Source organism: Melopsittacus undulatus, chromosome 7 (assembly GCF_012275295.1).
Source record: "Melopsittacus undulatus isolate bMelUnd1 chromosome 7, bMelUnd1.mat.Z, whole genome shotgun sequence".
In the NCBI taxonomy this organism is placed as follows: domain Eukaryota; kingdom Metazoa; phylum Chordata; class Aves; order Psittaciformes; family Psittaculidae; genus Melopsittacus; species Melopsittacus undulatus.
In genome coordinates, this window is record NC_047533.1 from 13804844 (window position 1) to 13821251 (window position 16408).

At 38.0% G+C, this 16408-nt stretch overlaps 1 protein-coding gene across 3 annotated transcripts in view; it reads right to left on the reverse strand.

Moving 5' to 3' along the window:
* Nucleotides 1-16408, reverse strand: part of SLC2A9 (solute carrier family 2 member 9) — a 98968-nt gene that overhangs the window by 45773 nt on the left and 36787 nt on the right. For all 3 annotated transcript variants that reach the window (XM_005148490.1, XM_034064860.1, XM_034064859.1), the window contains exons 6-8: nt 15682-15814; nt 6092-6279; nt 1107-1217 (exon numbers count right to left, since the gene is read on the reverse strand). In XM_005148490.1, the coding sequence (XP_005148547.1) occupies nt 1107-1217; nt 6092-6279; nt 15682-15814 (432 nt within the window). The remainder of the gene's footprint in view (nt 1-1106; nt 1218-6091; nt 6280-15681; nt 15815-16408) is intronic.

Genomic DNA, 16408 nt, shown 5'->3' on the forward strand with positions numbered 1-16408 from the left:
TTAACATTTTGCAGGTCATAAGCAGTTGCTCTGCCACTGGAAAGGATTTTTTTTGCCAAAACCATTATTCTGACATTTAAAAATACTTATCCTGTGTGTCCAGTGTTGTGCAAATACATTTGATCTAGAATATATGAGGATAAGGAAAAATTCTAACAAAGAAAGGAGTATTTTCTTGTTTGCAACATTTCATTCCAAAGACTTTTCCCATTGTTTCTTATTTATTATGGTGCAAACAGAAATGTAATTCCTTTAGCAATTGTTTATTCACCTACTAAAGCTTTCAGGCTTAGTTTGCTCATTTACTGTATTTCTTTTTTATACAGTCACGTTGAAATAGGAAAAAAAAAAAAAGATGTCCGTGGATAATTTTTTCTACTAGTATTTGTTATGCTCAGTGCATAGCAAATGCATGACCTATTCAGGAGCTCACGTGTTGTGAAAGTATGCCTGCTTGACCTCAGTAAATAAGATGGCAGAACTTAACACAACATGGAACAGACTTGTGTAATTGTGCTGGCTTACTTTTGCACCAAGCACAGTTACAAACTTTTACTCCCATATTTTTAAATGGTTGAAGAATTTTCCTCACTGTTCATAAGGTGCTATAGAAAACGTGTCATTAGAACATGCCCAGGAAGACATATGGCTGTTTCTGCAATCCACATTGAACACACCTAGCTGTATTATGCCTCAGCCTTCTCCAGCAACACTGCCCTCTATGCAGCAGGCACATGAGAAGACTGAGATGTGAATAAACTGCTACCAGGTAAAGTCATTCTACCGGGTGAAATAATTTATGAGTTCTCACTTTATGTATTTGCCATTCCTGCCTTCTTCCTCTTCATTCATACAAAGCTTCTCAAGATACAGACTTTTTATGCTCTTTTTATACACCTAGAGAGCATGCAAACCTATGTAGTTTTATACAAACTAGACAACTGGTCTCTTAGGATTAAATCTAGAAATAACATTTTCAATTGCTTTATGAAGCATTACACTTAAACCTCAAGATACTATTCTATTTATATTTTAACCAGTGTAAAGAAATAAAATCAGTAATTTAAATATCAAGCATGTAAATGGTTTTTTATAACTGCACTTACAGAAAAAACAGCAGCCACAGTTTCAACAGCACCAGTACTTAGGGTAACATAGGGGATTGTCTTATGATTGATCCCAGCTTCACCAAAGATGCTGTTTGTGTAGTACCAGATCTGAATCAGAGAGAAGAAAATAAGTTGTTAATCATTATGGCTTGAACTACAATATATTGGTATTCAGTTCAAGCATCTGATCTGCCAGATACCAGACTTGCTAAAACAGTGAGCATTCTCGAATGACTTAGGGCTGGACAGGAGAACGAACAAAGAGAAGGTGTAAATTTCAGGTGAATTAGTCACAACACCACTGTACTTCTGCTTTCAGACTCAGGCAGAATTATAAGCAGCTTTAACTCAATTTAGTTTGATTCACTTTAGGAGTAAGTCAAAGAAATTCACTTTAAGCAGGAACCAGCTGATACAAATAGGTTTCAGGTAGCTGAGTCACACCGCTTAAAAAGCTGGTTTGGGTGGCTTTATGGGATACTTCAATGGTATGTAACAACAGGGGAGAAAACAGGAAAGAGATGCTGAAAGGCATTGCAGAAATCACTTCTTTTTGCACACAAGGAGTGAGCTTTATCTCTCACTGCAGCTTGGACATCTGCAGTCAAGTCATCACCATAATATGTCTTTATTATCAACAGAAAGAAAAGATACCTCTAGAGTGAGAATTGTTTGATGAAAAGTAAAAAGCTGCTTTTAGGATGAAATGAAACATACGCTAGAAGGAGCTGTCACTAATGGACAGAAACACAAGGAGCATAGGGTTACTAGCTTAGAGGAAGTCATTCTCATTTGGTCAGTAAAAAACCACATCCAGTAGTGACAATATCCAGATAGAGAACATATGGTGGTAATACTCTAAAATAACAAGTCTGGTAAGTATCAGTGTCCCATTCACATAACAAATAAAGTATGAAAACCATATAATATTTATGTTTGACTCCAGGTGACAGCAAGGAACTAGCCAAAGATTTTGTTTGCCAAAAGTATGCAACTAGGAGAGACTGCCTTGGAGAGAGAAAAAATAACCGATTTACTACAGAAGATGAAAACCAGCTGAAACAACTGATTATCAGAGAAACTAAAGTTCTAAACCCTAGCTGATTACCTGTGGCAACAAAACTGAAAGCACGAGACAATGATTGCACTAAACATAAAAGTAGCAGTGATATTTTTTTCCTATGTGTTGTCCACGTGACATGCCTTATGAGGACAAGTGCTACTAAAGAAAAAGATTATCTGATGAATGGAAGTGTAATGATTGCATGAGGAAACCCCTGCTGCCTATCAGCATATTACGTACATGCTACATCTGTTCACAAAGCTACTGACTCAGGAGCTTTATAAAACCAAAAGTCATTGTAAATTCCCAATTAGCCCTTCAGCAAAGGTGCTTGTCCCAGTTCAAAGAAGAAAATCCACTCATCTAACATAAAGCAAAAAAACAAAAAAAACAAAATACCAAGGAATAAAGGGTCAACTGTATCACCTTACACATAAAGAGAAGCTGACTGAAGACTTTCATGCCTACTGCTGGCACATCAGCTCTCACCAGAATAGATGCAGGGACAATAAGTGACAGCAGCAAACTTCTTTGTATGAAATAATCTGTTTCATGTAGTGTGCACTGGTGTTAACTGTGCTTTTCATTGGCTTGCTGATACAAAACTGACTGAAGCAAAAACAAGATCACAAGATCAGCTCCAAAGTCCCTCTGAAATGTTTATGCCCATTGATAAATTTTTTGGGACCCAGTACAACCTATCACCTCCTGTACACCTACACAGCATATAAGGAAAGCAAGGTAACACAAAACTACAATAAAAGTTATTTTATTTCTCCATGCTATAAGATGGAATAATTTATGCCATCAAAGTTAGAAACCATGTAATTTAGGCATTTCATTCTTGATAACAGCTCTGCATAGAAGATAGAGCTTCTAAAAATGGTGTCGATATTGCAGACCTTGAAAGAAAAAAAGAGGTCAAAGAGCCACTTAATCAGACAACTCCTGAATGCAATTTGACGAAATGCAACAACTAGAACATAAGATGTTTCACAACTGGTTTTACAGAAAAGTGTGCCTGACCACTGAGGGTAAATGATGATAACAGAGGTAGATTAATAAACTAGCAGAGCAAAGACAGGATGAGGTTCACTCACAGTTACAAGTTTCTGTAGCAGCATAAAAATAAATTAGGGTAAAAATTAATATGATGTAAAGATTTTGAAACAGTAAAAGTGAATGCTTTTCAGCCTGTGTATCATTAAACAGGGAAATACATTGCTCTAGGATATCGCTGAGGCAAACTTACTAGGCTAATGATGACTATTCTACTTTCACTTATGTTAATTTTCTAACAAGTTTTTTGAGGTGGAAGATGGATAATTTTTTATGCATTATATGTGTCATGGGTAAATTTAATCAGATTAAAAGAGACTAAGTTAGATTCATTTATTTATGTCAATTTAGGTCACACCGTCTGGTACATCATTATAACTGAATGTCTTAATAAGATCAGGGCTTCACCAGGATTTCTGTGGAAATCAATGTACCATTTTTAAGCAAAACAAATTTTTATTGTAAAGTAAAAGTCTTAATAGGAAGCAAGATGTTCTTGTTTCCTGTTCTCAAATATCAGCAGGACGATTACAGAAGTCTGCCAGTTGGTGATTTCCCAAGAGAGTGACCTGAGACTCTCACCTGAAAGAAGTCCAACTTTCCTATATGCCCTGCCCAGATGGTAGTTGTGGGAAAGAGCAGATTGATTAGTGGGACACTACAGACAAAGCAAATGATGGGAGAAATGAGTTAGAAGAAAGTGTTCACAGCCGGTTAAACCTTGTTGATGCTGGCTCACTCCCAGCAGGTTGCTTCAGATGCAGTCAGGCAAACCAAGATCTGGGTTCAGCAGTACCTGTCACACCTGTACCTGCTATCTCTGAGCTTCAGGTGACTTGAGCAACATCGGCCAGGAAAAGCATGCAAAAAAAACCAAGGAATTGAAACCTGGTCTCTTAATCAAGTGGTCCAGTTATTTCTCTTAAATTCTCTTATAATTTGCTTGGGTTTACTATTAAATATTACTATTAACTATTTAAATAATCAATTTCAGAACATGATTTTGTGTCAATATTCTTTTGTGTGTGTCTTTAGTGACATTGCACAGGAGTGGAATCAAAGTAATAATAAAAAAATGGTAAGGTTTGAAAGAGCCAACTTAACACACAGGTTTCCTGACAAAGACATCTCTTCTGAAGCATACGCTCAGAAAATAGCCACACAATAGCACTTTAAAATAACTCTGGCATCTGTTTTGGACTGGACACATTTCACTATCCCCCCACATCCTCACTCTAGCAATGAGAGTGTGGCTTTGGTCTGCCATGGAATAATGGACAATTTCTGTCATCTATCAAATACCCTCAAAGCCATTAAACTCTTATTTTCCCTGAAAAATTAGCTGTGGCCTTTTTTTCTTTAAAGCAATGTGCTTTATTATGCAAACAGTCTGTTTCTTACAGTAAGTGTCCTTTTGGTTCACCTATGCATTGATACATTTTAGAAAGACTGGATGACAAGATAATTCTATTTCTTTTCTTAACAAAGTATCCATAGTGAGGACAAAATAGCCTGTCATTAGCACTGAAATCCTACAATTACAGGAAAACACCACCTATACAAATGCTTTTATAGTTCAGCCCACAGTATGAAAAAAATTTCTAGTTTCAACCTAGTATTTTGTTAACAACTTTTAGATACCCAAGTTCTAATTGCATTTATCTTTTAAATGGTCTTGGACAAATTACTATGTAACTTTGTATTAGGAATTTTAAAGTTATAGAGATACCTGAGATAAGTTTGAACTGGGTGTCTCATATATCAGAAGAATTTACACTTACTATCACTGATTAGCTGGGAGGGGGAAAGGAGGAAACAAGCTGAAGTATGCTGTAATGCATAAAGCCACAGAGAGCTCTTTCCAGCAGCAACAGTATTGCCTTTCATATATGTAAGCAATTAATGCCTTTGAACTGTGATAAAACCCCGTTTTGCTTTTTGAGAACATTTGTGTTGTGCAATGTAAAGCATCTAAGCCTGATGTCACAGGCTGCAGGAAAGAATGTTCTGTCTGGATGTAAAGAGAACTCCTTTCACAGTGTAAGGTATGAGAACACATAGCACAGATTGCCTAGAGAGGTTGTGGACTCTTCACCCATGGACTTATTGATCTCAACTGTAGAATGCCCTCAGTAGCCAGAACCAGCCCTGAAGTCAGTCCTGCTCTGGGCCAGGACTTGGACCAGATGACCTCCAAAGAGCCCTTTCAACCTAAATTGTCCTGTGGCCCTCTCCTAGCTGATGCAACAGGCACAGACAGATGAAAAAGGAGACTTTGATGTCATCAGACACATTCGTGGTCAACAGGACTTTTTGCTGTTGACTGTTCTGTGTCTTTTTTCCTCTATTGCTCCACTTTTCGGGTTATTGAAGTGCAATTTATTATTCCAATGTAATAAACAACAACAAAAATCAAACAACCTTTAAAACATCTTAAAATCACGTACAGGAACTTTCGCTGACTTCTTTAAGTATAGAACTGAGTTAATTTAAGCAGAAATGTCTACTGAAAAGACCGAGTTTACCTAACATGAGCAAACAAGGGGGATATCAGACCAGATCTTAACTGACCAGAAGAAACAAAGAATCAGGGTATCAGAAGCAGAAGCTGCACACTCTGTCATTGCTATCTGTGCTACCTTTTTATGTCTTCCTTCAAAGTTAACATAACATGTTTTCTCTCCCTTTTTTTTGTTTAAGAAACCCCAACAAGCAATACAGAACTCTGTGGACCTTCCCACAACTGGGTATCAAAATCACTACAAACAAAAACCAGTCAAAAATGAAAGTCATAGAGATTACTGAATGGTACAGCATGAACCTTGTCCCTGGGAGATGCCATGGCCTGAAGGACACTTACAGCATTTAGCCCACAGAGCTGGTAGCAGGCCATGGTGATGACCACAGTTATGACCTGCCATCGTACCGCACGGGTTCTCAGGAGCTGAAGAACCGACACTAATTTGGTGTTTCTTTGGACTCGAGACTCCGCCAAAACTTCCTCTACTTCATGAGACACATCTTCTTTCCCAAGGAAGGTCTGGAATGCTATAAAGAGAAGACATGTACTTTAAGCTAGACATTTAGCACTGTGTGCATTTATAACAGACTTGTTTCATAGGAACGGAAATGTGTGACAAAAATAGGATATATGCATGGGCTACAACTTAAATATTCTTCTGTCAACAGTATCATTCTGCTCTGGATATGATCTGGCTCATCTGTACAATTGGTCTCAGATACTGCAACAAGAATAGAAATTATTTGGCACCCTATAAGACTCCCTTACATTATTTCACATATAATATAGTTGAAGGTCCAGTGCAGAGTTAAAATCATGTGCAATCTGAAAAAAGAGTTTAATAGCAAAGCAGTTCTGAACATTATTTGACTTGGCTACTTCTGCAGCCTAATAATATAGCAGACCCCCTTGCTGGAGATAGCACAAAGAAGTAATAAGATATAAAAACATATGTAAGTCTGGTAAATCAAGGCAGACATTTGGAATGAACAGCTGTTACTCTTCATATTACCTGTTGTTTTTACTAGCATATAGACAAGAATTCAATTTGTCAAGATTATTAATATTAAAAAGAATTACCCAGAGCAGTTCAAGACTTCAATTTATCAACGTTGGAGATGCAGAAGTGAATGTAGCTGGAAAATGTAAGCAAATAAACCTTGTCTCCTCGGAAAAACATAACATTTAATGTTAGAGTATTGTGCACTGATGAACTCCTGTGATATTCTGCCCCTGGGAATAATAAAAGCTTTCCATCTCACACCTCGTCTAAGAGGTACAACAAACAGATATCTCCTAATGGAGGTGGCATATCTTCACCAACCTTGTTTTACGGATACTGTATATGCTAATGATACCTTCATCACAATCTTATGAACATATCCCCAGGGGTTGGTTTTTTAAGAGATGTTAAAAATGCTCATCATCTTGGAATGACTGAAGAGAAACATATCCCTGCAACAAAGCTTTGCAACCCAGTAGGATGCTAAGTCTAAAAACAATCCTTTACACAGCAGGTCACTTAAAATTGTTATTTTTATTAAGTAAAGAAGTTAATTTATTTCTCCTTAAAGCCAAATTTTTTTTTTCTCTTATCCATAGCTTTGCCTATAAATAAATGACCTTCTAATCTTTCAGTGTGCATATTTTACAGTATACATTTTTCTGGATCCCAAAAAGGACTTGGATGATCAAGAAAGCCAGTAACACTGATTAGCCATGGATAAAATGACCGGACAGCAGTTAGGTTTCAGAGACACAAAATTTTAACTTTATCCAGTAGCTGAAAATGCCAAGTAGAGGCATTTGAATGCTGTGAGAGATAGGACACACAAATTAACCTGCTGTGTCCTCAGAGCATTCCTCTCCATCCCTCTGGTGAATGCTCAATGCTGCACACTCTGCCTGGCGCCCAGTCTGGCAGCACATGGAACAACCTCAAGCTCTGGGCCAAGATTTTCAGAGGCTGCTAGCACTTTTACTGCATTTTAATGAGCCCAACGTGACTCTGCTTAAGAAGAAAGATGAGTTTCTTAAGGGATGAGCACTGACCACCTCTGGGTGTTGAGTCAATTCATAACATTGATTTATTCTGATATCCAGTTTCTCTCTTGGTAGAGGAGAGGTCAGAATTTTTAAATCTCTCAGCAACAGCACGAGAATTATCTTTTTATGCAGGCTTTACAGTCAGAAATGAGTTAACTAATTCAGACCTCAGAACAGAGAATTTAAGTTGCCGAGTTTCACCCCTGGGCCACTGCTCATTTATTATTAAATGACATGCTAAACACTCATTAAAATGAGTGTGATGTGTTTAAAGAAACTGATGAGAAATGTAAAATTTGAACAATGTGTGCCTATGGTATTTTAAAGTCAATGTCTCATGCTTAAGTTACGCTTTATTTAGTATTATTATATCACTGATAAAGAGAAGTTCAGATAAAGATGATATATTTCTATCACCATAGTCATCTTAGGAAAGATTCTTGCATTTTTAAGCATCTGGTTTATCAGCGTGAATTAGGTCAGTGTACAATTTTCTCTATTTTGCCTGTCCTTAGAATCCTCAGCATTACTTTAGGCACACAAGTAAAATATATAGGTGCAGTCAAGTAAAAAGAAAGCAATCTGTCTTTATTGCACAAGCGAGCTTGCTGTATTTTTAGAGGGAGCAGGAAGTAAAAAACTGCAATTACCAAAATTACCAAGTACAAGGCAAAAGAAAAAAACCTATTGACACCTGCTGTATTTTTCTACCCACCCTGGTATTAGGACCAGAGATGTAAATGCCACTAGAAAACTTTGATGAACACTCAAAATTACAAACAAGTCAAGAAATGCTAAGAAAAAGCTACTTTATGCATGCATAGTTTGAGTAGACAGCACTCAGTCTTCTTGGAAAAACACATTTCCCTGCTACTCAGCACATCTTCAATTTTCTTCCATTAACAGTTTATCAGTACAATAAAAATCACAGTTTTATGCATAATTAATGTTGAAATAAATTCTGCATTAGCAGGGAGATAGAAAAATTCAAAAGTCTTTCAAAATGTGATGTTCTATTCTATTCATTTTATGTTTTAAACCCCTGCATTACTGGCATTGGGAAGCCCAGCAGTTGATTCCTCGCTACAATGACTCAGTTCCCTCCATGGCTGGCTGTTGCTCTCTATAGGGGAGTCTTATTTTCATGTCATGCTCAAAACCATCTAAGGAGTTACAGTTCCAGCAAATTTTAGACCTTTCCCAGATTTCTTATTAATTCTCTTGGATGCTCAGCTTGCAAATGTCAGGATGCTGCCATTATAAATAGCAGAAGTGGTAGATGGTCCCAGTCAAGCAGGAAGGAGCTACAAACCCCTTCAGTTTACATCACCAGTTTTTATTAATTTCAGCTAACTAAAGGAGAAATGGCAGAAACTGGTTCAAAGGTCTGGACAAAATCAGTTGGTAATGTCTTTAAAACCAAACAGGCTTTTAAATTAATGAAGATGGACATCCAAGAACTCAATTCTATGGGAATTACTAATTGTTTTTCCACTGTAGTACTTTCAGGACTGTGCAAAGTATTCAGCTGTTATTGTAAAGACTGAATTAACTGTAAAATTTGAGAAGACATTTTAAAGGGTCAAAATGCTATTGTGTGCCTTACTAAATGCCAGCCCAAGGCAACAGGAGGAAGAAAAATAGAGAAGTTGACACAGGTAGCAGCTTGGGTTTATGCCTTTAAAAACAGAATTAAATGAAAATCCTTGTGATTTCATTTTACTAATGATTAAGTATATTAAACCCAGGGTCTTTAACACAAAGCTTTGCCTAAGCTCTTCTTAAAGAACTTCTTCTTTGGCCACAGTTATTCTAGCCAGTATTCTGGAGGCAGAATACTGGGGTGGAATGGACACAATCAGGTATCTCCTACTGATGCTGGCTGTTGTTTCTGAGCAATTGTAGACATAAGGGGTGCCCCGCTGTTTGTCTCACAACTTGCAAGAAGTTAACCCAACTTCAATGCTTTTGAATTGGATATGTAGTAATTTCCCTGTAGTAACTTCATGTCAACACAAAAATATTTGGCAAAATGAAAAACAGTTATTTTCATATACCACTAATTTTATTAGAGCACTAAAGAGTCAGAAGAATAATTTAGGTATACTTTGCTAGAATATGTTTGAATAGCTATCTAAATTTATCAAAATATTAACTACTAACATGTAGCATAGCAAAATTTAAGAATAAATCTCAAATTTGCTATCCAATTCAGTAAATATAACTGCAAGCAAAAGGCTTTGGGGTTTTGTCATGTATCAGCTCCTTCTCTTTCCAAGTAAAGGAACACACAGATTTTTTATGGGTTATGATCCAGTTTGGGATTACACCTTTACCTGTTCTCATGTCTGGTTTCACAGACCATCAATACAAAATAGGGCTGTTCAGGTTCACTTGAAACTAGCCAAGATGTACACATAAAACAAAATACCCATGTGGCACCCTAAAATAACACAATAATTGCTAAATCAAGTTATGTCAAAGGTCCAGTGAACCCAGCCTCCTTTGTAAAAGACAGGAGGTTTAAGAAAAGTTTAAAAACAAAACAGACACACCATGATCCCTTCAGCTTTTGGCAGTCAGCAACCATCTGAGATGGAGCCTCTACCATAAGCCAGCAAGTGTAGTAGTCTTGGCTATATTCCTTTCCAATTAGCATAGCTTAAAATGCTTAAAGACATACAAAAAACTACACAGATAAGCAAAAAATGAATCATACATGTCCTTGTAATTTAAATCGCTGGATTTACAGCAATTCCTTCCTAATGCAACTTTGTTTTTAACATCTCTCTGGTTTTAATGTGTGAGGCCCATGAAGGACTTCTGCGAAAGCAGATAGCTGATTTTTCGCAATCAGGAATGACCTCACTTTTTTATCACATGAAAAGGTATGAACTCTAAGCCACCTTTCTAAGAATTCAAATCTACACTTTTCATTATACCTCTTGCAATGCTTCTTTCATCACCATGGGAGTTCTATTGCGTGACTGAACACATTAGATGAACAGATACTGTATGTCACCAGCAGATGTTACTGTGACATTTTATCCAAGTTATTTGACCCTTAAGACATCACAATATTCTTGTTCTGTGGCAAGCTGGGACATCAGCTGAATTCCATCACTGATTTACATGAACTGCTACTGTAGCTGCATCAAAAATGCAGGTTTCCTCCTTGTAACAGTATTCTTTAAGGGACACATCAACTCTCCAGCTGAAAGTGTTTATAACCAATGTTGCTAGTCATAAAAGTGTTCTGCCTTAACCGGCTGCTATGATGGTTTTCATTTATACTGCAGCATTGCCACAGTCACAGATCAGGGGTCCACTCAGCATGCAACTAAAACACCTAATGTCAAATTCCTGCCCTAGAGCTTGGATGGCAATGTACCGGATGCAATTACAGCAGCAGGTTTTTCTTCCTGTTTCTATCCCTGTTACCCTTCATCCCCACTGCTCTCTAACAACTGAATAATGATTTCCTTTCGAAGTCCTCCTCAAGCATTTAAATACCCATTTCTCCTCTGCTGTCTGGTGAGCATTATGAAGAAGGATCAAACCAGTTAAATGCTAGGCATTTTTCTCCCTTCTGTTGTTATCAAGAGAGGAGAATGCTACTTATTGGGCCTTGGAGGGGAGCTGGATTGACCCTACACTCTCCCTGTTACCAGACCTTCAGCTTTTTAAGCAAGGTAAGTTTAGAGATGTGCTGTTGGTCAACTATTCTCACCCCACAACATGTAAATGAGCTCTCCCACATTCAGTGTGCACTGTTTACACTGCTAGAAAGGGAAAAGTAGGGAAGTGTGTAGATATCCATTAATGGATGCAGGAGACATCAGTCACCTGAGGCCTCATGGAGTAGCTTCTCACATGATGGTGTGGCTTACATTTGTACATGATGCTTGCCTTCTCTAACCTTATCTCTTTTTTTCACCACTTACACAATGCATTTCTTTCCTTCTCCCACTTTCAGCCTCTTATTTGCCATTTAAAGACATTTTGCTCCTTTACACATCTGCCAAAACATCATAGGATCATTGAATGGTTTGGGTTGGAAAGGACCTCTAAAGATCATCTAGTTGTAACCCCAGTGCCATGAGCAAGGACACCTTCCACTAGAAAATGAGAATGAGGCCACTTGTATTTTAGTAGTTATACTCTGGCTTTCTCCTGAGGACAGAAGAAACGGAGAGCATAAATGCACAAGCAGAACTTCATGGAAACTCAATGACCTACATTATCCCACTGGATTGTCATTGTTTTGAAACATTAATTAGGAAGATAAATGTTCTCATCTCAATTTTAGAAGCTTTCACGTACATTTTAGAGTATTTCATAAAGACTGAGGTATCCATCTGCCTTACATACAACAGACCTTTTACAAATAACAGTTTTTTTGTTTCACCAATAAGATATAATCCACAGTGAAATGTATATTTGCATGAATAGCCTTCATCCATTAGTGGAAAAAAATGGATTTAGCCAGAAGAGACACTTGCACATTTCTGATATTAATTTTCAGATTTAACTTAAGAGGTAAATAATTCAAAAGCATTACTATAGTCATCATTAAATTGGAGAATACCACATTATCATTATATGGCTTACAAGCAGTGGGGGTCTTAATAACCTACAAACTCTTCTCGTTTCCCTTATACTAAGGCTTTTTCTCCCTTATTTCTGCTGATAATGTTAATATCCATATGATTTTTCTTGGTTGTTGATTCACTGTCATTTATCCTCCTATTCAGTGAATTCCCCTCCCAACCTACTTTCATTATTCCACTTAATTACTCCAGATACCCAAAATTTGGTTTGTGCCTAATCTGGATTTTTCCATGTGCCCTGGGATGGGGAGGAGGGCTCCAAACTCCCCACACTGGCCTAACATCATAGGAGTTCTCTGTCCTGCCGTTTCATAAATCAACAAACTCCTTCCCTTGTTGTCCACATGCTAAACAAAGATTCAAAGATGCTCTCGTTTTCAAATCTGCATTAGGAGAGGGGTGATTTGAAAGGCTGTGCAATGGTAAGGAAACTGCTTGTTTTAATAACGTGCTTCAAAGAAGGCATCTAGTTACTTTATAACACAGAAGTATAAGATGCTCTTGTGAGATCTCACTTGGAATACTGTGTGCAGTTCTGGTGCTCCCAACATAAAAAGGACATGGAACTGTTGGAACAAGTCCAGAGGAGGGCCACGAGGATGATCAGGGGACTGGAGCACCTCCTGTATTAAGACAGGCTGAGAAAGTTGGGGCTGTTCAGCCTGGAGAAGAGAAAGCTGCGTGGAGACCTCATAGTAGCCTTCCAGTATCTGAAGGGGGCCTACAGGGATGCTGGTGAGGGACTCTTCATTAGGGACTGTAGTGATAGGACAAGGGGTAACGGGTTGAAACTTGAACAGCACAGGTTTAAATTGGATATAAGGAAGAATTTCTTTATTGTGAGCATGGTGAGGTACTGGAATGGGTTGCCCAGGGAGGTTGTGAATGCTCCATCCCTGGCAGTGTTCAAGGCCAGGTTGGATGAAGCCTTGGGTGACATGGTTTAGTGTGAGGTGTCCCTGCCCATGGCAGGGGGGTTGGACCTGGTGATCTTAAGGTCCTTTCCAACCCTAACTATTCTATGATTCTATGACACAATTTATGCTGCCTTACAGTGGATTTTATGAATTCCACAGTGATATCTAAGAATCATTCTTATGTATTTGGTAGCTGATATCCTACAGGCTGCCTTGCCTGTGCAACAAGGTGACCAATTCTGGAAGCATGGCAGCCTGAGAGGAAACGCACAAAAATTCAAGGGGATGTATACACTTCACTCTCCTATGGCCCCTTGCAAACCTCTGCCTGGAAACATGGGTCTCTACCTGTTTTGAAAGCTCTAAAGATGACACTCAAAATGAGTTTCACTCTGTACTACAACCTATCTCAGTATTGATATTTTGTTTTAGAATTAATCAGGTCAAAAAGCTTCTATTGATAAGCAGTTACTTTCCTTATTTTTTCTTATACCAGCCTCTTCTTTTCTAATTAAAGTATCTAAATTTGTAGGACTTGAGGTGGCTCATGAAAGCCACCTTCTCATAATCAACAAGGGAACTGCCAAAGCTTATTTCTCTTCAACTGCTGAATAAGCTGTGGGTAACGTTGCTCTCCTGACATCTTCTCCAAAACCCACCTGCGATGCTTCTCGATTAGATTTCAAATCATTTTCAGAATACTTCCCAGACTGCAGCTGGCCCACTACCAGTGACAGTAAATGCTGAGAATTTCAAGGCAGGTGGTGTTACTTTATTGCCAATTTTTTATATTCTTTAAACTCTATCCATCAGAGGTCCAGCTTCACTGTCAGTGCTGAGGTTTCCAGCTACTAAGGCAGGAGTTCATCAGATCCCTACCACAAGTGTGACATTATGCAGTAGCATTGCAGATGTGGAATCTTTGCCAGCCATAGCTCTGGAAATATATCTACAATTTTATCAGGTAGAAATGAGCCAGTTGCAGCTTGACATCCAAGGCATGAAAGAATCCCAGCCCAGCTGTGGTGCTGCAAGGTTACAACTACTGTTGGGTAGTAGTAGAGTCAGCCCCAGGCTGCTCACTGCTATGTCCCTGCTGGTGCTCTGACCATGGCTGGCAGGCAAACCCTTTCTTTCATGGTCCCTGGAAAAGCTGTTCTCTGCCTCACCAAATCTCTTCTGACTCTGTAAGCTGAAGAGTTCTCCCCAAAGCCTTGTTGCTTTTGTGTCCTTTTATTAACACTGAACTGTATCTCTAAATGCCTGAGGCACCAGCATTTACAGAATTCTTCATTCGACACCAAACCAGAGTTCCCAAACATGGGAGTCTTTTCTTTAATGTGCCATTTCTATTCCAGAGTGCTCATCAGATCACAAAAAGACATTTTTCATTTCACAGTAGAAGAAACAGGATAGAGTGATTTGCATTAATTTCATTATAAAAGAGTATTAAATTTAAGTTGCAGGGACTGATTCACACTTTGCAAGGAATTCTGCAGTCAGCTAGTTGGTGACAGAAAACATAAGGGTTATATCTAAATGAAGTTTTAGGAGCAATTTTTAAATCACAGTTATGTTCTGAAGACATTTTGGTATTGCACTAAAACTCCTTCCTTCTTTGTACACTACTACTTTTAATGTGTCCCTACAATAAGCAAAACCAAATTTTCAACATTTTCTCAGCCTAACAGGGTGATATATTAGAACTTACAACTGACTGTAGTAATTTTACTGGGGCAGAGCAGACAGCAGCTGTGCCCACACAAGCAAATTCTTTTATACATAGAACTTAAAGTAAGAACAAAATATTCTGGTGTGTGTCTCTGAAACTGAAGCAAGCTGTATGGAAGGACTTGATATTTTCAGTTATATAGGGGTATGAAGTTTTTATTAGATCTACAAAAGGTTATAGAGTTACAGAAGAACAGGATCAAGCACAACAACTACTAAAAAAAACCCAGCAACAGAACCAGTACTTTTGCTACCCAAACTGAAGACTGTAGATCAGGGAGAGTCATGAAGACAGAAATCACTTTTCACTCCCAAATGAACCCTGCATACAGTGGCTGACACAAAACAACATGATTTGATTAGGTTTGTATCACCACAAATAGGTTAGTTGGTTATGTGATATATATGTGATATAAATGATAGGTTAGTTCATTATGTAATTTTATGTATAAAAAATCTAAAGCAACAATATTTACACATGCAAACAAAAAATGTGAGGGAAAGATAATTGTCAAGAAAATCTCTGTCATTGTAATATTCTGCTTTTACTGTGATATCAGGATTACTTCCCAGCCTGCATCACTGCAGTAATCACCTTTGGTTACAAGAAAGTAACATGTCATACCTCTTTCTGCCTTGCTCGTGTTATGTTTTTCAAGTAGAAGGTAACGAGGACTTTCAGGAAGAAAAGGCAGAATCACAACTTGTATCAGTGAAGGAACAATAATTGCTCCAAATAAATAAGGCCACCGAGATTCCTGCAAACAGATGTAAACATATGTCAATAATACTGTCCCATAGTGATACTAGGAGGAAAAAGAGCTTTGATGGGAAGCACTGCAACTTTTCAACATTCAACATGTTGTGTCAGTGAGTAGTGTTGTCTTCTGCCTGAGCTAAGTGAGCAGTTTGGACACTTCCCCACAGATCACTTTATTCAAAGGCCAAGGAAGACAGAATTCAAGCCATCAACTGACTAAGAATGAAAAGAGAAGCGCAGGGAAGCTAGGAAACAGCAATGCATAGCATATTTTTCCTTTCCTTCAGCATCAACAACTAAACATGCAAAAATGTCATATGCATATGTATTCAAATCTATCTTCTACAGATCATCCCCACTCACAGAAGCATCACACATTAGCTTTAAGAAGCAGTAGAACATTGTTTTCATAAAGTTGCATATACCTTATTGTTGTCTCTTAGTCTAATCTAATTGATCTAAAATATATATATATATACACATGCATATAACAATTGAGCTAACTGTATTATAGTCACAGTATAGGTAAAACCCCACCAAATGCAGTTCAGCATTTTTGTGCTTCTTGGTGTAATGCAGGCAATGACCCTTC